At 31.8% G+C, this 24,753-nt stretch overlaps 2 protein-coding genes across 4 annotated transcripts; one reads left to right on the top strand and one right to left on the bottom strand.

Moving 5' to 3' along the window:
* Positions 1–1,353: 1,353 nt before the first annotated feature.
* LOC122596600 ((S)-2-hydroxy-acid oxidase GLO1-like) lies at positions 1,354–24,690 on the top strand. 3 transcript variants are annotated; one of them, XM_043769211.1, is made up of 10 exons: positions 1,354–1,450; positions 2,057–2,232; positions 2,577–2,748; positions 2,832–2,909; positions 3,001–3,192; positions 3,596–3,728; positions 3,817–3,917; positions 4,001–4,105; positions 4,464–4,589; positions 24,438–24,690. In XM_043769211.1, exons 2-10 carry the CDS (start codon positions 2,096–2,098, stop codon positions 24,501–24,503), a joined length of 1,110 nt encoding a protein of 369 aa, XP_043625146.1. In that variant the 5' UTR covers positions 1,354–1,450; positions 2,057–2,095; the 3' UTR covers positions 24,504–24,690. The 3 variants fall into 3 exon arrangements, with proteins under 3 accessions (XP_043625146.1, XP_043625147.1, XP_043625145.1); XM_043769212.1 differs by having other exon boundaries at positions 4,464–4,604; positions 24,453–24,690; XM_043769210.1 differs by lacking the exon at positions 24,438–24,690 and having other exon boundaries at positions 1,355–1,450; positions 4,464–4,842.
* On the bottom strand, positions 17,270–19,665 carry LOC122596599 (putative F-box protein At3g16210). Its single transcript, XM_043769209.1, has 3 exons — positions 19,574–19,665; positions 19,401–19,465; positions 17,270–18,633 (listed from the first exon to the last, which is right to left on the bottom strand). The coding sequence occupies exons 1-3, from the start codon at positions 19,577–19,579 to the stop codon at positions 17,502–17,504; spliced, it is 1,203 nt and encodes a 400-aa protein (XP_043625144.1). The 5' UTR covers positions 19,580–19,665; the 3' UTR covers positions 17,270–17,501.
* Positions 24,691–24,753: the final 63 nt, after the last annotated feature.

The raw sequence follows: 24,753 nt of genomic DNA, 5'->3' as shown, positions 1-24,753 counted from the left end.
TCTTCAATTCCTATTACTTATATTACATATAATAAGTTATTAACATGAAGACTCTAAAAATTTGAGTTTTATTATAATTTAGCTTCGATCATTGGTTTACTTTAACCACAATATATTTCATACTCATGAATCATGTACGCGGCATATTCGAATTTCTTTATGATACAATCTATATATCTACCGTACATTGTACAGGTATTATGACTAGTATATATATATTTGGTGCTAGATACCGGCTAAAACACATTGTAATCAGAATTTAACACAATGTGTATTAATTATATTTTTTGAAAACACAATGTGTTTTTATTGTGTTATCTAAAAACACATTGTGTTAAGTTTTAAATATCGCGTGAAAATAAAAAAAATGTTCAAACACAATATGATATGAATATAATACAATGTTTTTTTCTAAAAAGAAAAATTCAAAACACATTGTGTTAAATTCAAATCACAGTACGAATTTTTTAGTTTTCAAATGATTACACAAAACTCCCTCTTCATTATATATCAACGTAACACATCAATCTAAAACATTTATCACATGACAAGTGTAATTCACTTATTCTTTTTCGATTTCTTCCTTTGATTATGTCAAGTGTCATCATCATGTGCTTAGGTTGATCATTAGGTTATTTTTTTAGGTTAATCATTTTCCAAAACTCAATATACCGAAGAAACCAATTCACCAATTAATGGCATCAGTTTTGAAGGGCACCGAGCCACCGAAGAAGCAAACGATTCACTTCAGTCGCACCACTCTAACTAGTGTTTTAAAATTTGTAAGTTTATCATTTCTTTATGTAGTAGGGGTAAGCAAAATAATACAGTACAATATTTAATCCCAAAATAAGGGACTTTTATAGTAATACTTAAATTAAATTCTATAATAATTAAAAAAAACTCCAGATTCTTAAATTCTTTCAAAAAATTCAAAGTAGAAAATTTTAAATGGATTTTTTTTTTAAAGGCAAGGCGGATAAACGACTAACACCCCTAACTTTGATTCGTCCACGCTGGATTCGAATCTTGACAATGCTTTAAAGGGTTTGCTTTTCATGTATAGATGGGTATAATAACAAGATTCAAACCCATGCCCCTCACCAAAAATGTGGCAAAATTTTAAATCGATGATAATGAAGAAAAAAACTAGGAAACACACAATATATCATGTGGATAAAACACACCCAAATGGTTTTTTTTGAATGGATTTGATACCTATTCTTTACCTCCAATTATACATCCCCTGTTTCTTTTGTCTTCATCCATTTTTATCATGAATTTTTTTTCCTTAAATTATTTTGGTACACACCCTTTTCTAATCTATATCTATATTATCTTAAAAGCTACTTTTGTCCTTTTATTGCATTATTTTTTGTTTATTATACTTGGTTTTTTGCTTATCTACACTTGATTTCCACTAGTGTTTTGCTCACTCTTTTCAAAAAAGGTTTGCTTCTTGTTCTAATTTCAATCTTCAAATCCATGCTTTTTTCCTACTAAAGTTATGTAAATGATTGAATTTTGATGTGGGCCAGAACTCATTTGCATATATATATATATATATATAGATTAAAGTTTCAAACTTTATTAACAATAATACAGTGGGCATGTTTAGTCTCAAATTTTTAGTATGTTTGGCTGAGAGTGTTGTTAATTTTTACGTTATCCAATATGATAATTATCTGTATGCATCTACTTATATTTTCTTACTTAGGAGATATGATGTTAATTTAGAATTATGAGTGATTAAACTTGCTATACTTGAGTGAACACAAGAATTGATTGATGATTACCATGTGAGGTTTGAACCAGGGTCTTTTTATAATTTTTTAATTTTCTATATGCATCTAGTTATATTTCTTAGATAGGAGTTATGATGTTAATGTAGTGTTTTGAATCGAGGGACTTGAGATACTTAGAAAGTTAAAAGAATGAAAGAAATGAACACTTAAGGTCATGGTTGATCATGAAGTTACAAACTTTATGAAAGGAAGATGGAAGATTTGTAGTGGTTTATGATATCTAACTCGTATTTTTCGTGTGCTAAATCAAGATTTCTTGAAGGGATCATTTAGATAGATTGACAAGAAAGATGGAAGTAACCAATGTTACTGAGTATCAAGCAATTGCTAAAGAGAAGTTGCCTAAAATGATCTATGATTACTATGCTTCTGGTGCTGAGGATCAGTGGACTCTAGAAGAGAACCGAAATGCTTTTTCAAGAATCTTGTAAGTTCTGTTTATGCTGACTATGTCTATGTTTAAAGGGCGCATATGTTTTATTTTTATTCTAATAATTTTTTAGAACGGTATATCATCCTACTCTTACTCCTAAGTTACACGAATGTCTGAGATGGAATCCAGGACTCTTGAAAAACCCCCTATTAATCCACCCCACAAATGTGGGAAGTGGAACTCGAAACCAGGTAGATCATCCCAAGGTCAAACACCTTACCAATGGGTCACCAACCCCATTGGCTTATAGGGAGTATATTATTATTATTTTTTCAAATGGTTATTTGGATCTGTACTGTTTACATTCTTGAATGTATTTTGTTTGTTGAGTTATGCAGGTTTAGGCCTCGAATTCTTATTGATGTGAGCAAAATCGACATGACCACCACAATTTTGGGATTCAAGATATCGATGCCTATTATGATTGCACCCACAGCCATGCAGAAAATGGCTCATCCTGAAGGGGAGTATGCAACTGCAAGGGCTGCATCTTCGGCTAATACTATCATGGTTTGCATTTCCAGATCTTTGACATTTTCGGTCGAATTTAAACTTGGGACATTCTGTTTTCTGAATATTGTTTCGTATTGTAGACGTTGTCTTCATGGGCAACTTCTAGTGTTGAGGAAGTTGCTTCAACAGGACCTGGAATCCGCTTCTTCCAGCTATATGTAAGTGTCCATATTCAACTTTTATATGTTAAAATGCAAGTATCTAGGTTAGAAATAATCTAAAACATGAGAGTTTTCTCCGTGATATCAGGTGTACAAGGATAGGAATGTTGTTGCTCAGCTAGTGAGAAGAGCCGAAAGAGCTGGTTTCAAGGCTATTGCTCTTACAGTTGATACACCAAGGCTTGGACGTAGAGAGGCCGACATCAAAAACAGATTTACTTTACCCCCATTTTTGACATTGAAGAACTTTGAGGGTTTGGACCTCGGGAAAATGGATGAAGTGAGTCAAACAGAACTTTTTAGTGAAGCCTCAGGAGGCGTTTTGATTTGCGTTTTGAAACTGATTATCTGATTCTTGCAACTTGAATTCACCATAATAATCTGGTTTTTTAGGGGTTAAATGATCCGATTATTTAAGGGTAAACAAAAATTTCTTTAACACATTACAAAATGTCTGTCTTATTTCTCAAGAATGTCCTTTTAATCATTTTTATCTACTAATTTCTTAGAAGATCAGAAATTCGCTAACACTCAACTGTCTAAAAGTCTTAATATTACAACTACAGCAGCAAAAGCACGCCCAGCTAGTATCTTTTAGACTTTCATGTCCTGTTTTATTACAGTTAATTATCTTATTATGATTATTCTAACCAGATTATTCTAACCAGATAATGTAAATGCAGGCTAATGACTCTGGCTTAGCTTCTTATGTTGCTGGTCAGATTGACCGCACCTTGAGCTGGAAGGATGTGAAGTGGCTCCAAACCATCACCACTATGCCGATCCTGGTGAAGGGTGTGATCACTGCTGAGGACAGTAAGAACCACAAAAACCTTTTTAAAGTATCACGATCCGTCGCTCTTTAGTTCATGATGTGTAACATGTTCTTTTGTCAATCGTGCAGCAAGATTAGCGATTCAAGCTGGTGCAGCTGGTATTATTGTCTCCAATCATGGAGCTCGCCAGCTAGACTATGTGCCTGCCACCATCATGGCTTTGGAAGAGGTATTTAAGATGTCCATGCCTAACTCACTAACTGTAATATAATGGTGCCGCTACTTTAATAACTCGGCTATCTTTTACCTCAGGTTGTAAAAGCAGCCCAAGGTCGTGTTCCCGTGTTCTTGGATGGTGGGGTCCGCCGTGGAACAGATGTTTTTAAGGCACTGGCTCTGGGAGCTTCAGGCATATTTGTAAGTAGACATGAAATGAACAAATACTTGAATAACTTTCTCCAAATGAAATTAAATGTCTTAGTTTTATGAAGTGTTGGACGACTGAATACTACTAAGAAAAATGCAAAAAAAAAAAAAAAAATTCAATAGAACTAATAGTTTTAGGCAAAAGGTATCAAACAGAATGGCCCCTTTTGCTAATTATTCATACCTCAATAATTTTTAATCTTACTGTAGTCTTTCTGATATCTTAGCAATAACGACTACTACACACACGAAAAAAAAAGTACAAAGGTTAAAAAAGTCGATTGCTCTTCTATTATACAACACATTTCGCTTTTAGAAAGCAAAAAAAACTAATCTTATCATATATCAGATTGGGCGACCTGTGGTGTTTTCTTTAGCTGCTGAAGGAGAAGCAGGAGTGAAAAAGGTACTTCAAATGTTACGTGATGAGTTTGAGCTGACGATGGCGTTAAGTGGCTGCACATCACTCAAGCAGATCACACGAAACCACATTGTGACTGAGTGGGATGCACCTCTTTCTCGCCCTGCACCAAGATTATAGATGCTCTGAATCCGATACAACTGTATTTCCAATGCCAAAGTAAAAGGTATAGCACTTCTTAAAGTTGCAACATTGTCCCATCTGCCTTTGGGGAATTCGTATCGTTTCAAATTTGTTTCTTCTTCTATTTGAAATTTCTAGTTCTTGAATAATAAGTAATATGATATGAATATACACATTACCCGAATGTCCATATGCTTTTTATTGTCATTGTATATTCATTCCGGGTCTTTTTATGGAGATACGCTTATAAACATGATGTTAAGATGTAAGTTTGGTTAAAAGATTCAACAGGAACCTCCATGAATTTTAGCAGAAACATAAATGGCATCATTCAATTATTCAATTTATGTTTGTATCTGGTTTGATAGTAGGTCAGGCTAGAGGTACTTAGAAATGTATATCTGTAGAAGTCAATGTGTGAATCTGCATGAAATGTACATCCATAGAAGTCAATGTGTGACTCAGCCTAAATATAGTGGGTTATGAGACTTCCATTGGACAACATCATAGAAATCATCTTATCAAAATACCTTGCATCGTTTAAGTCCTTTGATGGTAATGTTGGTCGTTTCTAATACCGATTTTTACCAAGATAATATATAAGTTTAATTGGTACATATTGCCTGTGTTTTTATAGCCAAAGTATTTATGCAATCTAAGTCTCATTAATAGGATTAACATATCCGTTCCAAAAAAACATATGCGGTACTAAGACTATATCTTTCTTCTCATTCTACAATGCAAACATACATGTCATTACTTGATGTTTGATAAGGAACAAAATTTGAATCTTAGTAGCAATTAAGAAAATCGGGCTTACAAAATGAAACGACTACTGGAGAACGGTAAACAAAATTATCTTGGGACAGAAGGGGTTGAGATACTATATATGGATTTTGCGATTACCATCCTTTGCTAAACAAGGAAAGTAACATTGACATGTGTCTTCAGCTGTGCAATTTCCGGTAGCAGTAGGTATTTTTGTACACAGAAGTAAGCATTCTTCATCTTTACACGCACGGAGGAAATTATCAACAGTACAATTTTTCTTGGTCAAAATCAACTCTAAATCTGCACATTCAAATACATATAATTAGAACTACAGAAGATATTAAGTTATAATAATTTGTAACTCACAAACCTGTTAATCAAGATTAAGGGCACTAGAAAGTTACCTGCAACTCTGAGAGTCATAAGAAATGTGATGACGATCAATGACCTTATCATATTGATGCTTGTTACAGACTTACAGTATTATTTTTCTTTTGGGAACTGGTCATAAGTTATGAAATAATCATGGATGCTTATATGGGGATGAAAGTTAAAGTTATTGATTTGTGGTTGTAATTGCATATATTATAAAATTAATTACAGATGTGCAGTTACTAGTTGCACATATCGTGGAATTAAATACAAGTTATTTGATTGAATACGATTTTTAATTTATTTTGCCTAAGAATATATATGTTAACATACTCAGCCAAAGGGTAAGATATGTGAATGGATTACCTGAACGTACATATATATGCTCATTATTGTCATCGTATATTCATTTCGGGTCTTTTATGGAGATACGATTATATGTATATGGTAGAAATGCGCCTTTTGTTATAGAGATTCAATCGGAATCTCCAGAATTTTAGCAGTACTTGGTGTAATAGTGGGGCGTAACTACTTCATACGTGCTAGAAGTACGTATGAAACCTTAAATAGGGATGGCAACAAAATATGAACCCGGTCAATGGGAAAACCCGATATTTGAAAATTTTGGGTCAGGCCGGATTGAGAGAAACTTATCGGGTCACGGGTCGGGTTTGGAGTAATTCTTGAAGTTTTTTACTAATAACGGGGAAAGTCTATCCTAACTCAACCCAGACCTAATAAAATGTGTTTGACATAGTTTCTTAATGAATGGATTAATTGCCATTTGACAACATCTACACAATTTTCTTTCCTTTTACTCAAGAATACAAATGCCCTTTCAAATATCATTCCCTCTTCATCACTTACTTCAATCCACTACAAAGGAAACACATGAAATGAGGAATATGATTATTGTCAAAAAATTATTAATGAGACTAATTTGTATGTCTAAAAATGGACCTAAAAAAAAAGAAGATCAAGCCATGTGGCAAAATCAAAGATAGATATAACGAAAGAGAATTAGTGGAAAAAAATGTATGAAGTAATGCATGAAATATCTTTAAGCATATAAATTAGGTATATGTATCATTATCCTTAATTTCCTATTAAACTTTTAGACATACTATTAAAGTTACTAAATTAGGGCGTCATTCCTCTATGGACATTTTACATGTTAAAAATTTTAATAATTTAATTTGTCAAAGAATTAAAACATTGATGATGTGATTGTAAGATTGTTACTACTTACTATAGTATCAAACAACATAATTAAATTCAAACACCACATTCTAACAATACATAATTTTTATGTTTTACACAAAGAAATCAATAAAATTTATATAAGCATTTTTCCGCATTTCTTGCTATATCTCGATCGAGTCCGTTTGGAATAAATGATCATATCAGTTGTATGCATGTGTACGTAGTTATGGATCACATGATTAATTTGCGGTTTTCAACGAAACAATAGCTAGCTTGAATGAGACTTCCATCGAGACATCTAACAAAAAACATCATAGAAATCTACACAAGTACATATCAAAATATACCTTGTATCGGTTAAAGTCATTAATTTGTTGGTAATATTATATTATTGGTCCTTCCCAAAACACAGATGTTTGATAAGGGCACAAATGAAGTTTGGAACCTTATCGAGCTTACAAAGTGAAACGACTACTATACTAATAATTAATGGATGAACGATAAGCGGATTTAATTATTCTGGGATGGAAGTGAAGGGGGTGACATGTTATGGATTTGGTCCTTTGCTAAATTACAAAGAAAGTAACAATGGCAATTGTCGGCACCTGTGCATTTTCCTTCGGCACTAGCTACACTTTTTCTACACAGAATTAAACATGCATCATCTTCACATGCACGTAGGAAGACATCATTGGTACAAATTTTTTGGGCCAAATTCAACTCTAAATCTGCAAATTCAAATACATACATATATAAAACTTTCATAAATATATATATATATATATATATATATATATAGTTCTCATAATTACTAATGGATTTTAATTAAGTTCATATTTTGGACTACATGGTCTTTAATCAAAACTTCATATGATATAAATTTATCCGTACTATATCATCAATAATCAAATATTATTTCCTAACTTTCAATATTTAACTTTCAACCTTTAACGTTAAATAGTTCATCAATATCACATTATATCAATAACTTACACTACTGGTCGTCACCGCCACCAATCATCACCGCCACTGCCGCTACTGTCATCTGCCGCTGCCGCCGCCACTACCATTTTTCACCTCCACCATCACGCCGCATTACATCGCCACCACCGTCACCACCTACACCACCGCACGCCACCACCACCCATCAAGATACACACTTATTCTTTTCTATACCAAAAAGAGTCTTCCGGTATTTTTGGAAAAAGATTGTGTTGAAGAAAGAAGTTACTCGTGATGCTACAAGGAAAACGATGACGGGCGACTTCCGACTCTGAAATTTTTGAGCTGTACATTTTTGGTTTTTAATAAGTTATTTGGTTCATATAATCGGGACCGTTTGGTTCATGATATAAACAGATATGATGATATCGTCCACTCGTCGTTCTTTGTTATCACTTTAAATGGTTGAAGTTGGTTGTTTTGAATAAGTAATAAATATATATGCTCGGCATGTTGCGTACAAAAAATTGAAGTTCGATATCTATATAACCGGACTTTCTTTATTTTTTATGCACGTATCTTTTATTTTTTATACAATGAAGACAAACAAGCTTGGATAATCGTCAAAGTGGGCAAGTTCGGTGGTGTAGAAACCGCATTTCAGTATACGTGGTCAAGTCCGGTGTTTAAGATACTGGACTTTCTACTTTTGCAAATATATTAGGTAAAGTTCCTAGTTACACCAATGGATGAAATTATAGTCCCATCCGTAAAAACAATTCGTACTATCGCCCAAGTATATGCATAAATAAATAAATATAGATATAATTAGTGTTATACCCAGCCGTTGGCTGGGGATAACAAAATGGTTAAAAAATATATACTAAAACTAAAAAAATGAAAAGTGAATACGAAATCAAAATTAAAAAATTTAATAAAAAAACAAATGTCACATGTGAAAAAGATATAAACCAAATGTTTAAAAAATTAAAACGAATATATAATGTAAAAAAAGAAAAGAAAAAACAAATAGCTTAAAAAAACAAAATATATAACATTTGAATAAAATATATATATAACATTTTATAATGTTATAAAAAGATATAATGTGAAGTGTTAAAAAAAGCTATAAAAACAAAGATTAAAAAAAAAAGTTATATAACGTTAAGGGGTAAAAATAACAAAAAGAAAATAAGAAAGGGGGCAAAAAAGGAAACATAAGGGACAGTGTAAAAATTAAAAAAGTAAAAGTAAAAAAAAAAAATGGAGGGGATTTTGAAATGATAACCTCTAACCCTTCAAAAGCCAGAAACCAACTCTTCATTTTATTTAAATTAACCCGGAAGATAAAGACAAAGAGGGTACTGTTCACGCAAAATCTATTTATAAACTTATAATTATATCCCATCCCATGCATCTTAGATGCCATGTGTCATAAATAAGTCTCTTCATACTCATATTAAACATTGATTGTACTACTAAAAAAAGTTCAATGAATAAAAGACTATCATAATGGTAACAAAAGGGATCATTTTAATTATACCAATTAAAACATATATATCGAACTCAGATATAAGGCTTAAAGAGGACTAACTATATCTTAAGTATGAAAATCTGAAGTCATTAAAAATATTAATTCAAAACACTTACGCAAAGAAAATTTATCAACAATAATGATAAGGGAACAGAAATCCTAAATAATACATGTGAGGCGTACGTGAGAGCATAAGTCCGATCTATTCCACATATAAACATTATCAATAAAGGCCCAAAACATGAAAATTTCCATTACTTACAAGATATAAACTATGTAATCTTAAATATGATTGTTACTCCCAGTCCCAGTCCCAGTCCCAGTCCCAGTCCCATTTACATTTTTTACTTTGTTTTAAATATAATCCAAGAAATGAGACATACACATTTGGAGCCCTGTTCAATTGAGCATAAAAAAAATTGCAAAATAAACCCACAAGCCGATTAGGCTTTCTAGGTCGCAGCCTGGCAGGATCCATTTCCTTCCCACTTTTTACCCATTATTTTTGCATAAGAAATTATTAATCAACTGGTGTGCCTAAAGATATGCCTAAAACCTTAAGAATTTGACATGTGGATTCAACTAATTCTCTTTATCAATCTTGCCCCCTAATTTTTTCACATGTCATCATCTTACAATTAGGCACAACTTTAAGCACACCAATTAGGTTGATTTATCATTTTCTAGATGGATCAATAATTGCATTGCGGGTATCCATTTTTCTTTTTCGAGAGCAATACAACAAGAACAACATCATATTTATTTTAACTTTCAAAAATCATAAAAGAATAAAACATTTTAAAAAAACCCCGAAAACAAACGAAAAAAAAAATTCACGGAAAAGTATAAAAAATATTAAAAAAGACATATGAAAAAACAGATGTTAAAAAGAGAAATATTACAAAAGTTATAATAACCCAATAAGTTACTGAATATATGTTAGAAAAAAACAAAATGGTAAACAAAAACTAAAAATAGTAAAATACAAGTAACAAAAGAATAGGGAAATGAAATACTTTCAAATAATCATATCTAAAAATGAAAGATAAAAAGAAAGAGGGGTTGGCGGAAAATAAACAAAATTAGAATGGACAAAATGCAATTCTACAAATATAAAATAAAAAAGATGATAGAGGTCGAACATTAGACCTCTCACCTTCAAAGCGAAGGGCCTACCATTCTTTCCATTCTTTTTTTGTTTATTTTGTTCATAATTCATAAATTTTCTATACCGTAAACTTTTTTTTTTTTTGGTTACTTATTACTTTCATGTTTTTTATTAAAGTAAATATAATTTTCAAATAGATTCCAAATTAAACTCACCCGGTCCAAGAATGAACGGTTGAACCCGGTTTTCTAAGATACTGTTATAACTAATTTTCCCGCCGAGTTGTAACGAACTCCTCTACTCTCTTACTCGTTATAAATATATCTCTCGACTACAGTTCATTCAGTTCCATCTTTATAATCACCCTGGTAGTTACAGTTTTTCATCTATATGTATATATATAGCTTATATATATATAATATACATATAGTGTACTTTTTCAAAGATATATATCATAAAATTTCTGATCAATATTCTTCGTCTTCCAAATTTAGGTTCTGATCAAGATTCTTCGTCTTCCAAATTTAGATTCTTCGTCATAAAATTTCTGATCGGGAAGGAAATAACTGGTAATACATTTTCTATATATATATATATATATATATAATTATATATACATATTGTACTTTTTTAATTAGATAATATCGATCTCATTAAACTTTGGATAAAGATTCGTCATCATTTTCTACATTTAGGTTCTGTACGTGTGAATTACTGGTAACTTCTGTGATCAAGAATTGGGAGTTCTTGAAGAAAATAACTGGTAATATATATTTTGAAAGATATACTATCTGCAGTTAATAAAATTTCTGATAAAGATTCATTATTATCTACATATATATAGGTTCTGTACTTGGCTTCCGTTACTGTGATAAAGCATCAGTCTTTCTTCAACAAAAAAAAACTGGTAATACGCATCTCTAGCTCGCAATGTAAATACATATAGTTTCCAATCAAATTATGATAAAGATTAGTTGTCTGATTAATTTTTATAAGTTTTCTTTATAGCTAGTGTGTTAGAGATTAATATTCTCTCTTATTGTATCGTTCCTAGTTAATCTGGATTTGAATGTGCTTAGGGCCTGTTAATCATATGACTGGTTATATATTATATATTTCTTAATATACAATCAAACACAGAGTGTGTGTACGTATCGTTTCATTTTGTAATTTGAAGTTTAGCGGGAATCATACGAAGATAGTTCTTTTTGGTTTATTAGAGTTAATTAATCGATCTGGGTTTGAGTGTGTTGTCACTCTGAGTAAATTTGATATTTACATGAGTAAATTACTATATGTTTGATTCCATTGGTTTGGGTTTCTTAATTAATTACCCTTTTTAAAAAAAATAAAATCATCTGACTCTGTTTTGTAATAATGATTAGATGGATGCAGAAGATCTTCCTCATTTCGGTATCACCCTCTTCATTGGCGGGCTATCGCCGCAGATAAGGTCTGCCCAACTTGTAGCATATTTCTCCAGGTATGAATCGCTGCTTAGCGGGGAAGTGAAAGTTCGACCAGATGGTACATCTAAAGGGTATGGGTTCGTAGTCTATGGGACTACGCAGGCTGTGAATCAGGTGCTGGGTGTGGCACACGTAATCAAGGGCAGGCAGGTACGTGACATTACTCGATCTGAATTGAACGTACTCTAATTTAATGGAGTAGCTAGATTTATTTGGCTTTATATGTAATTATCTATATATTGGTACGTTGGAGACTCATTTTACATTTTTGAAAAGATGGGATTTGACACCATGCCAGCTTGATCAAAGTTAATTGAGTACTTATTAGATATGTACGTACGTAGTAATATGTTAATATTGCAATTTGCAAGCGCTTCATATTGCAGTACGTACGTTGAGCAAATTAGAACTAAATATATAGGATTATATATGAGAAAATGAATATAATCTCTCTTGCAATCTAATTAAATTTTCATCATTATGCGCGCAATTGTACTCCACCAGTAAGTGTTATGCGACCTTAACATTATGCACAAATTTGAAAGGGGGAGATCGATATATATATATATATATATATGTTTGGTCCCCGGGATGTTTTAATTAATGGATTTTTTAGGGGTAAAATGGTGTTTTCATAACGTACGTGGAATTCTTTTTATTATATATTGGATCTTCTACGTACTAATCAAAAGGGTATTTAATTATGAGAATCTTAATACTTAGATTGCTTTTATTATATATTTTAGTTTATTTAATTAGGTAGATTTGTGATTTAAAAGCTACTAGGTAATTAATAAACAGTTTTGGGAATTTACTACATACTATTATTACATGCATTGATCAGAAAGAAAATGGGAATTAATTTAATTATTTTCATATAATTATACATGTATTTAATTAATTGAAATACTTTTCTAACTGATGGATGTTGGAGCAGGTCGATGTAAGCTTAGCTGAAAAGGTACACAGGACTCTGGTGGTCAAAGGCGTTGAGTGCCAAATACACCCAATGGTCATACAGACATACTTTGAAAATAAGTTTGGAGACATCGTCGGATATAATCACCCGTTTGACCCCGTGACCAGGGCTTGGGCAAATGTTTGCCAGATTGAGTTTAATCACCCAGCTATTGTGACACGCATTGGTGGATATCCGTTTACGGATTATAAGATACGTACTGGAGTGCAGATCCGAGCTTACATGCTGTATGATCCAAGGACAACTGGAATATTAGCTGAACCCAATGCCGATGCTGTTAATCACCTCCCTGGTGATGAAGACATATTTTACCAACAGTGAGCATCCTGCACCATGAGCATTGTTGACTTTTGGATCATGACTTTGTTAGTTAGACGTTTTATTGATTTGATAATGTGTCAACTTGCTTGTACGTGATGCATGTATCTCTGTGATACAAGCAGAATATGTGACTTGTAAACTGTGATGTTGTGACCTTTGTTCGACCATTGTACGTTACTGCTTCATTGATTTTAAAAATACTCGTAGTAATCAATAAAATAAAATTTCTTTTGAGGTATCTATCGAATTGATAGCCCACTTTCCTTATCCTTCAATTCAACTTTAGTTTCTCTATATATATGCTGTAGTAGTTAATTTGCTATTTTTTCATGCAACGAGTTTGAACCTCAGTTTTTAGTGCACAATTTTTGGTTTAATAGAAATATAGATAACATGCGGACATCTATTAATTGTGCATGTGCTTAGCATACAAACAAATGATTTTATGTGATGTGATGATCGAAAGCTTAAAATAGTTTTTTACTAAAATGATGCTCCTTTTTGTTACTATAATAAAACGAATTAATTAATGCTTCTATCTTTGCATCATCAATGTAGTTTACTCAATATTGTGAAGTTCAACGATCAAACTTCCGGCCTATTAGTAAATGGGGTTTGCTAAATAAGCGCTGTATTTAAGTTACATAAATTATTTGTATATTTATCATGAAAATCAGAAGGAGAGCTTTTAATATGAAAAGTACAAATATTTTTATACACGTTATTTCTCTTAGTAAATATGTATTGCCAACTACTAAAAGAATCCAGATAAATATTTGTTGGGATCGATATCAACACAACAATTACCATCATAATTCATAAATATGACTTAATGAGCTTAATTAATTCACCAGCTATCAAATTAATATTGTATATCACTATATATAAATTGCGGATTACAATGTATAGTGAAGACTCTCAACTATCTAATTTCCCATCGATTTTCACTCTTTACTATCGACTTTCGTGAATTACTGATCATAAGAGTGGATTTATTTATATATCAACTAATGACTTTTATTTACATAGACAATCCATCAAGATACTTCTCTATTAGTCAATGTTTTAAAAACCGGTATTTTAGTTATACTGGCGTGGAAAAATTTTCCGGTATTACCGGTATTATCGGTAATACTGGAAATACCGGCCGGTACGACGTTTTTTAATTTTTTATATTTTTTTGTGTAAAAATCCTACAAAACTTGTTACAATTTAACAAAAATAGTCAAAATGCAATTATAATTTACTTAAAAATAATACCAAATATGTATTTCATAACAAAATATAGGTTTTAAAGTTCACAAATAACAAAAAATAACATTAAAGTATCATAAAATTAATATTTTTTAAAAATCAAAATTTATTTTTTGAAAATACGGAAATATCGGTATGGTAATACCGAAAAATACCGGGAATACCGGCCGGTATTGAATAGTGAAAATACCGGAAAAATATCGGACTTAAAATACCGGCGTGGTCTCCGGTACCGGTAATACCGATAATATCGGCCGGTATTTACCGGTATTTAAAACATTGCTATTAGTAACAAAAAATCTTTGAATGATAGAAATAGGGATGAGCCCGGTCCCGAACGCGGACCGAACCGGACCAGACCGGCAAAACCCGAAAAATGCACAAACTCGGAACCGAAGACCGACCCGATTAGTGCTCGATTCGGTTCGGTCTAACCCGAAAATTATCGGTCCGGTCTCGGTTCTACCCGATTAGGCCCGTTTTTTGACATGAACTTTGTTGGGCTATAAAAGTTGGGCTTCATCCCACCTATATGTATTTGACATACATCAACATAAGCAAGAAACAGAATACGCATCAACAAAATGCAAAATTACAAAGCAGAATGTAAGTTACATTATGTAACCAAAAGAAACAGAAGAACGAGAACAATAAAATTACATTTCCAAATTTCCATTTCATTCCATGACATTATGATTTTCGAAAGAAAAAAAAATGAAGGAAGATTGTGGTAGGTTTTTTATTTTTTTTTGTTAAGTTGAATATTAAGTGGTATTTAAATATTCAGTTCGTGTGTATGATCAGATCGAGAGGTAGAGGGAAACGTCTAGTTTTCCAAAACTAAAACTTATTAGTTTAATTTTTATAGATAAGATTTGTCGAATCCTTAATACATATCAGTATAAAAACGAGAAAAGCCTAACCCAATACCCACAACATACATATTAGTGTTATTTCCGGGGTTTTTTCGGTCTCCGGGTTTGGACCGAACCGACCCGAGAACCGAATTTACCTTAAACTAGGACCCGGACGGTTTGGCATCCGGTCCGGGTCGGGTAAGTCCGGTTTCGGTCGGTCTTAGGCAGGTTTTCGGGTTTCCGCACTTATACTTATCCCTAGATAGAAAGCAACAAACGCTTTTTCAATATTGAACACATTCATTTATTTATCATACTAAACTTCATGCCGCTAAACAGGAAAAGTATTAATAATGAAAATTTGTAATTATAAAAGTTGGAAACACTTTTTAAAATTAAAACATATCATTATCATAAAGCCTACAAAATATCAAAGTTGAATACTAAAGATTTATTCTGAAAATAAAGCTAAAATGTTTTTTTTGTTTCTCTTTTCCGAATACATTTTCTAACAATATGATATACGAGTATATTTCTTGTAGTGAGTGATATTATATATATATATATATATATATACATTTACTTTGTCATGTATCAAGCTATATACTATTGTATTAAAACTCTATAAACTTTAATCTATAAATACAGACATCTAACATAACTAAAACTTTTATTATAAAAATCTTATTATATTTAATATCACCAAAAATATAGATTTTCACCTCCAATCATATTTATATGAAAATTAAATTTATTTAATTTAAAGTATAAGATATCTTAAAGGGATAAGTATCCTGGAATGTAACAAACTTTGGACGAATGTCTATAGTAGGATAATAATTAAAGTTTTGCATATTGTATGTAAATAACTTTAAAAAATGTTTATTGTATGTAAGAAACATACGTGACAACCATATAGAGGTGTCACTTGTCTGATTTTAATTGGTTAAATACATTTTCTTACATACAATAAATATTATTTTCGAGTTGTTTACATACAATACACACAACTTTAATAATTTTCTACTATAGACATTCGTTCAAAGTTTGTTACATTACAAGATATTTATCTTTATCTTAAATCAATTGGTCACTAATATAATAAGGGTAATAATTTTTATTTCTAAATTATAAATTAATATTACTTCATACTATTCATTATTTAATTGTTTATCTATCTAACAGTATAACGAAACCTAATATAAACCATGTTTTACAATTATGACTTAAATTAGATGATACAATTATCGATATCAAAAGAAACGTACATTAGATCTGAATAAATATATATAAAGAATATATCTATACACTATATATTTCTCTCAATATAGATAGACTAGATGATACATGTTCAAATATTCATTTTTTATAAAAATAAATATTCGAACAATATATATAATCAATACTTATAAGGTACGGTATTAATATTAGTATTTATATAAGTATAGGCGCCTACAAATAGTGAGCCTGGTCCGGTTGCACCCTTTGCAACCCCGTTACCATGCCATATAGGTAGGGATGAGCATATGACTCAAAAATCCGGGACCTGGCCCAAATCTGCCCGACCTGAACCGACCAGCCAAAATGGTTAACAGACTGGGTCATGGGTTTGATTTTATTGTTCCGCCTGGTTTCCGGCTGTGTCACCTTGGTTTTGACATGTGGAGAACAAAAAGCTCTTTACGTGAGAACCGAACCCGCCCAACCGGTACATGGGTTTGATTTTGTCGCTTTGTCGAGTCACGGGTTTGCACACGTCAGGCCGGGTTTTGACACGTGCACATGCCTACGTATAAGCATATACCATTCAAAATGAAAACAAATAAATAAAAGAATACTACAGCCTTAGCTAATTACCATCCGGATAATTCAACAATTAAAGATTCAAACTCAAAAGTCACATACTAACACCAACGAGCCAAACCCAGCTTTGCGTGCATAAGTTTGTAAGTAATTCGTAGACTTATTGTTCTTCTTCAGCTTCTTCGTTTTGTTCTTTTTCTTTCTTTCTGTTAGAGGTAATTGTCGGCTACCTAGCAAGGAAATCCTATGTCTAACAACGCGAGGCTGTCAACATATGTATCAATGGACACTGTTTTAGGACCATACGTTGGTTCAGGCGGCAGTGTGTAGACAACCCGTCTCGAAGCAATATTGTAGACTTTAAAGTTCTTCCTGTAGATAGTCTTGAACAACAAATCACCATTTGTTAGTTGGAAAATAATATGTAAGCCTCCCTCATACTTACAAATACTGTTAAAACTAGCAGCCATACGCCAACAAGAAGCTGATGATGCAACATTATTATTATTATTGTTATCATTGTCTACTTCTTTCTTCATCATTGTCCAAACGCGATGATATTCAGTGATTACGGCTAGAGTAGAACCTTTTAAAATTTTCAGGCATCCTGCATATCGCCTGGGTTCCCACGGCAAAGCAATTGTGCTGATAACATGTGTACTCAAATCAAATCTCATGATGCAACGATCATGTAGAGAGTTGTTGGCAAAAGCAAGCCAGTGCAACGCTCCGTTGACACAACAACCGTGTGGTGAAGACAAAGTATAAGAAAATGGAATAGTAGGTAAAGCAATCTTACACCAAGTACCCGTGTTGGTTGTGTAAACAAATGAATCTACTATAGCCGTATGACTGCAAGATAGCCTCACAATCTTGTAATCATTCGTGATTGGGTCAAAACCAAAACCGAATACTGATGCAAGTGGTGCGTATAAAGACATGTGAGGAGGTATGCTGAATATGCGCCTGATTGAAGGGTTCCATAAACTAATAACATCATAATTGTGATTAAGTAGACATATGATTCCATTACTTGAACCGGCTCTTGAATAATCACCGAGCTTGAATGTTGGTCGTGTGCCCGTGTATCCATACAATAACAATGGCAATGGATCTTCTGAATCTAACATGGAGAGCATTTGATGTAATTTTTTGTTTTGATAAATTTCGTGTCCCAATATAACTTTTTGCACTGATGGGCGAAGAGTACTATGCCTACGGATGAATTCAGGGCTAGATATTCGACAACACCATGACTTGGAGAGACATCGAAATCTGATAAGCGATTTCACTGGTAGTCTTTCAAATATATCAGCAATTAAATCTTCACATACGTAATCTGGCATTGTACGTGCACGTAATCTACAATGCATATTATTGTTCGTTAATTAATTAGTTCAAAAAATAAATAAATGATAAAAATAGCTAGACATCCGATAAATTCTATCGGAGAAGATTAGCATGAGTACCGGGCCCTTCGTAATTAAAGATAGGGTAGCAAAGAAAAGCTCACGAATTAATTATCTTAAATTTCCAACACAAAGAGTCTAGAGATATATACGAGTATACGCGCGGAGTATAATATATTAAATGAAATCACTAACCAAAACTATATATTTTTCGGTTACAAGCAGATAGATGTAAAAAATGATACATGAAACGCAAATATTATAGTTTTATATGACGATGATTATTAAGATCTTAATCTGATAAAATTGATGCACAAATTTTATTTTATGTAGATTAAATTCTTTTTAAAGTTAACAACTTTGTGTTATATTAAGACGAAAATATCTCCATATGGAATCATCAAACCAACAATTTTCCTACTTAATAACATCTTAGCCATATAAATGTCTAAGTGACACTTCATAATTTATTTTATCAAAATGTGTTGTTATCTATTAAGCTTTCTAGGATTCAAATCTATAGGTATTATTATTTTGATATATGTAAAGTTTACTGAACCTAACAACATTCAACAATCACATTTTTTAAACTATCAGCATAATATTATTTATATAAATAATTATGCATATACATATACAACAAACACACACAGATATATATATATATACAAGTATAGAAATACAGAAGAAGAGAGAAAGCAAAAGAAAAGGAGAACTAACAGCTTTTGGTCGTCATCAATTTCGAGCTTTTTCTGGCATCCAGTTGTTGGATTTGCAATGTTGAACTACAATAAAAAAAAAAAAACATTTTAAGCATATTATTATTATTATTATTATGCATTTTATGTGTTTTATGAAAATTAGAGTTTGTAAAAAGAGAGGAAATAAATTACCTTCATCTTACTCTTCTTCTTCTTGTTTCTTCAGATACAGAGAATGCGGCCGCCAAGAAGGTTCGATAAGATATATAGATACAGGAAGGATGATATGATATAGATATTATTAGGGCTTTTATGGTAGACTCATTTTATATCTAGGTATTGGTAACTTTGGGCTGTTGGGCTTTCTTCGTATTCTTGATGGGCTTTTATATCTTTTCCTCACAGGCTTCCTCCCATATGGTTTTTAACTCAATTTTTTTTTTTTTTAAAGTTGAAATTAGATCTTTAATGATTTTGATTCGATGTTGATGTATAATTTGGCCATTCAAAAAAATTGTATAGCTATGCTTATAAGTAATGGTTTCTGATTAAATATTAGATTGTAAATACCAAGTGTTAGTATTTTAATGTGAAAATGTGCTTAAGAAATTCTATCCAAATTTAATCCAATCTTCCATTAAGCTATTAATATTAAAACAAAATATAGGAGAGAATCGTGGAAATCACTAGTTTTCTTTTCCCTTTCTCTTTTTTGGTGAGGTTTTTTAATTATTATATTTTGAATGTTTTTTTACTTTTTTATTTTCTTTTAGCAAAAACCTATTAAAAAAATTGTAAAAAAACTATACATTATCAATGCATGATAATCCTATTTCTCATGTTAACACGAAATTTTCAGTTATAATGATAACAATTTTCGTGTTTTATCATTTTGTATTAAATAAAATGAGTATCATGGGTCGTGATACTCATGTATAGATATCTTATAACAAATATGGTCACTTCTCATACGTTATTGCTAATTATTAAGAACACGCGGTTAAAATATGTAGATTAAATTCTTTTTAAAGTGCTTTTCATGGATTAATTTTTTACGAGTAATATGAAAAATGAAACTTGACCATATAAAAATTAATAAAAAGAAATTAATTATAAATGATTACATTAAACATAGGGGCATATCATACGTACAGTCGTTGTATCAAGGGGTATAATCGAGCCGACACAGTGTCAAGCTCGAGCTCAACTCGATTGTAAAACTCGAAGCTCGACTCGAGCTCGACCAAGCCTTTATTTTCAAGCTCGAGCTCAAGCTCGCTCTACGAATCGACACTTTCGAGCTCGACTCGGCTCGACTCGATTAAGAACTAAAAATAAGTTTTAAATCAAATTAGTATTATAGGCTCGATAATTTAATGCTCGACTCAGTATAATATAAATTATGTAAAGATATATAATATTCAAGGGTAATATTGTAAATAAGTACAAGTTCGATTAAGCTTGCGAGCTTTTCGAGTAGGCTATAATGAGGCTCGAGCTCGACTCGAAAGTCAACTCGAGTAGCTCAAGCTCGAGATCGAGCTCGACTCGACTAAGACCGAGTTGATTTCGAATAAATTGTGAGTCAAATTCGGGTAACTCGCGAACTGTATCATCTCGTTTACATCCCTAGCGTGTATGTATTCTCGGTACAACACTCATGGAAAATTAGGGGACATTTATGATATATAAATAAGTTTAAGGGTCAAAATGTAAAATGTTTAAATTTTTTGTGTATGAAGTGTACCCATCATTTTCCCTATGTATATAGTATCAAATAAACAAACAGTTGTAACAGGGAAGTGATATTCGTAACACAGAATTTGATAAATTTACCATTATCATGCATTACATACTTATACATGCAGTATGCTATAAAACATGTAGAATGTGGTAAATGTATTCAAACTTGTGGTACTATTATAGTTCCCTTTGTAATATGTCTTTCAAAGAAACCTTGGATTCTGTTTTCAAAAGTCAAACATCCCCTGTGAATTAAACACCCCTAGTATCCCAACCAACCAAAAAGTGTGGGCCCCATTTTATAATGGTATATATGATAGAGTAAAAAGCGGGGCCCCTGTCATTAATAATCTGGTCGGGTTACCAAAATAATGGTCGGGATACCAGGCGCCGAATTAAAAGATAAAGAAGAAAAGAGAGGCAGGCCCAATACTTTATTATTACGGACCAGTTCAATCTAATGAACCCCTAAATATCTATAATATCGATCGACTTGTCGAGTTACAACTAAATTTGACAAGTTGTAGCCAGACTGGGCCAATGTTACTTATCAAAATACAAACATACCTGATGAGCAGGATCAGCCCATCTTAATTAACACCTGTTCATTTCTTTACATATAGAAGATGCGAGATAATTTACATGCTCAAATACATGTACATGCACACCAAAAAAAAAATAATATGTACATGGCTAGTTAGTAATAAAAAGTACAAACCATTTATGGGTTAGCATAATTATTTTGCTTACCCAGTTAGTCAGTTTCCCTTTGTTGTATTTTCGCATGTTGTGCACGCTTAAGTGAAATAAGTTGGAAAACTGCGTTTTTTCTATCATTTACTTTTGTTATACATTCACAATATAATTTTTAACTAATAAAAACTGTTTTATGTAATATAGTGATGATTGTACTTTTTCTATTATTACAAAGTTCATAGAGATTTTGAACTTGAAAGTCAACACCAATTGTTAGGTGTAGGTTCTGTTGTACTTGCATCACCCCATTCACGAAAACAAGTTAAACTTTTAACAAGTAAAATTACCAAGTGAAAACCATAAAACTTTATTACTCCTAATAAATAAATTTCCACGATTTAGTGGGAAACATGTTGGGTATATAGACAATTAACTGAGGTGTGTGTTTGTCTCAACCATATACATGAAACGCAAATATTATAGTTTTATATGACGATGATTATTAAGATCTTAATCTGATAAAATTGATGCATAAAATTTTATTTTATTTAACACAAGTATAGAATTTTTATTATATATGCATTAACGATATTCAATTAGTTAAAAAAGATTGTTTTATTTGTTATATACCAATAGTTTAATATCAAATCTTATTAAAACTTGAACCTGTGTTATACTATAAACATATAGGTATAGGTATTAATGTATTATTATATATATAAATTTAATTAAGCAAACAAAAACTAGATATATAATCTTAACAAAGCATGCATCAACAGTTAATAAGGTCACTGATCACTCACCAAAATATAATCACAAACGTATGAATGAATAGAAGCTCATGGGTCATGGCAAAATATCAAACTTAATTAATTAACCCACCCACCCTGTTATACGTATCTTATATATATTGTGCCAGTCTGGCAAAATATGAAGTTGTGTTTGTGTCAAATTGTTGGTTACGCCTTACGATATTCAACTTTTGTCATTATCATGTAAATTTGAATTATCTTGTCTCTCTTAAAGATAATAATGAATTAATACTTTCTAACAAATATTATTACGAAAAATAGATTTTATTCTCACCTACCCAATAGAACAGGCGGTTGAAATATGTAGATTAAATTCTTTTTAAAGTGCTTTTCATGGAGAGTAATATGAAAAATGAAACTTGACCATAATAAAAATTAATAAAAAGAAATTAATTATAAATGATTACATTAAATATAGGGGCATATCATACGTACAGCCGTTGTATCAAGGGGTATAATCGAGCCAACACAGTGTCAAGCTCGAGCTCAACTCGATTGTAAAACTCGAAGCTCGACTCGAGCTCGACCAAGCCTTTATTTTCAAGCTCGAGCTCAATCTCGCTCTACGAATCGACACTTTCGAGCTCGACTCGATTAAGAACTAAAAATAAGTTTTAAATCAAATTAGTATTATAGGCTCGATAATTTCATGCTCGACTCGATAAGATCGACTCAGTAGAATATAAATTATGTAAAGATATATAATATTCAAGGGTAATATTGTAAATAAGTACAAGTTCGATTAAGCTTGTGAGCTTTTCGAGTAGGCTATATTGAGGCTCGAGCTCGACTCGAAAGTCTACTCGAGTTCGACTCGACTAAGACCGAGTCGATTTCGAATAAATTGTGAGTCGAATTCGGGTAGCTCGCGAACTGTATCATCCCGTATACACCCCTAGCGTGTATGTATTCTCGGTACAACACTCATGGAAAATTAGGGGACATTTATGATATGTAAATAAGTTTAAGGGTCAAAATGTAAAATGTTTAAATTTTTTGTGTGTGAAGTGTACCCATCATTTTCCCTATGTATATAGTATCAAATAAACAGATAGTTGTAATAGGGAAGTAATATTCGTAACACAGAATTTGATAAATTTATCACTATCATGCATTACATACTTATACATGCAATATGCTATAAAACATGTAGAATGTGGTAAATGTATTCAAACTTGTGGTACTATTATAGTTCCCTTTGTAATATGTCTTTCAAAGAAACCTTGGATTCTGTTTTCAAAAGTCAAACATCCCCTGGGAATTAAAAGATAAAGAAGAAAAGAGAGGCAGACCCAATACTTTATTATTACGGACCAGTTCAATCTAATGAACCCCTAAATATCTATAACTAGTGTTCAGGCCTGTCCAGTGGACGAGTAGTCTCAAAAAATATTAATCAAAGTTAAAAAATTAGAATTAAATATATTAAATAGATATACCGAAATCAACTTGGAAATTTGCCAGCTGAATAGCCACTCTATCGGTCAAAATACTCCTAAAATTTTCCGCCCATTTACCATTGACCGAGCCATGTCTAATAGTGCCTTGCAAATAGCGAAAAAAATGGAAAAAACTGGTAAGTTCTCTTAGTGTGTTTTTATGTATTTATCCATTGTGTCATTTTTATAAATTTTTATAATAATTATCTTATTTAAACATATTTAATAAATTCTAAAAATTCTATATATGGCAAAGATATTTTAATAAATTTTCATCAAATATAAATAATAATAAACTATTTTGGGTTTATGAAATTTGTTATGGTCATCGTTTGATTTTGACAAAAAAAAAAAAAAATTATTTAGATCACACGAAACCACATTGTGACTGAGTGGGATGCACCTCTTTCTCGCCCTGCACCAAGATTATAGATGCTCTGAATCCGATACAACTGTATTTCCAATGCCAAAGTAAAAGGTATAGCACTTCTTAAAGTTGCAACATTGTCCCATCTGCCTTTGGGGAATTCGTATCGTTTCAAATTTGTTTCTTCTTCTATTTGAAATTTCTGGTTCTTGAATAATAAGTAATATGATATGAATATACACATTACCCGAATGTCCATATGCTTTTTATTGTCATTGTATATTCATTCCGGGTCTTTTTATGGAGATACGCTTA

The sequence above is a fragment of the Erigeron canadensis genome, chromosome 4 (genome assembly GCF_010389155.1).
Source record: "Erigeron canadensis isolate Cc75 chromosome 4, C_canadensis_v1, whole genome shotgun sequence".
NCBI classification, from domain to species: domain Eukaryota; kingdom Viridiplantae; phylum Streptophyta; class Magnoliopsida; order Asterales; family Asteraceae; genus Erigeron; species Erigeron canadensis.
Note: the sequence above shows the minus strand (reverse complement) of the source record. Positions and strands in the feature narration are given on the sequence as shown.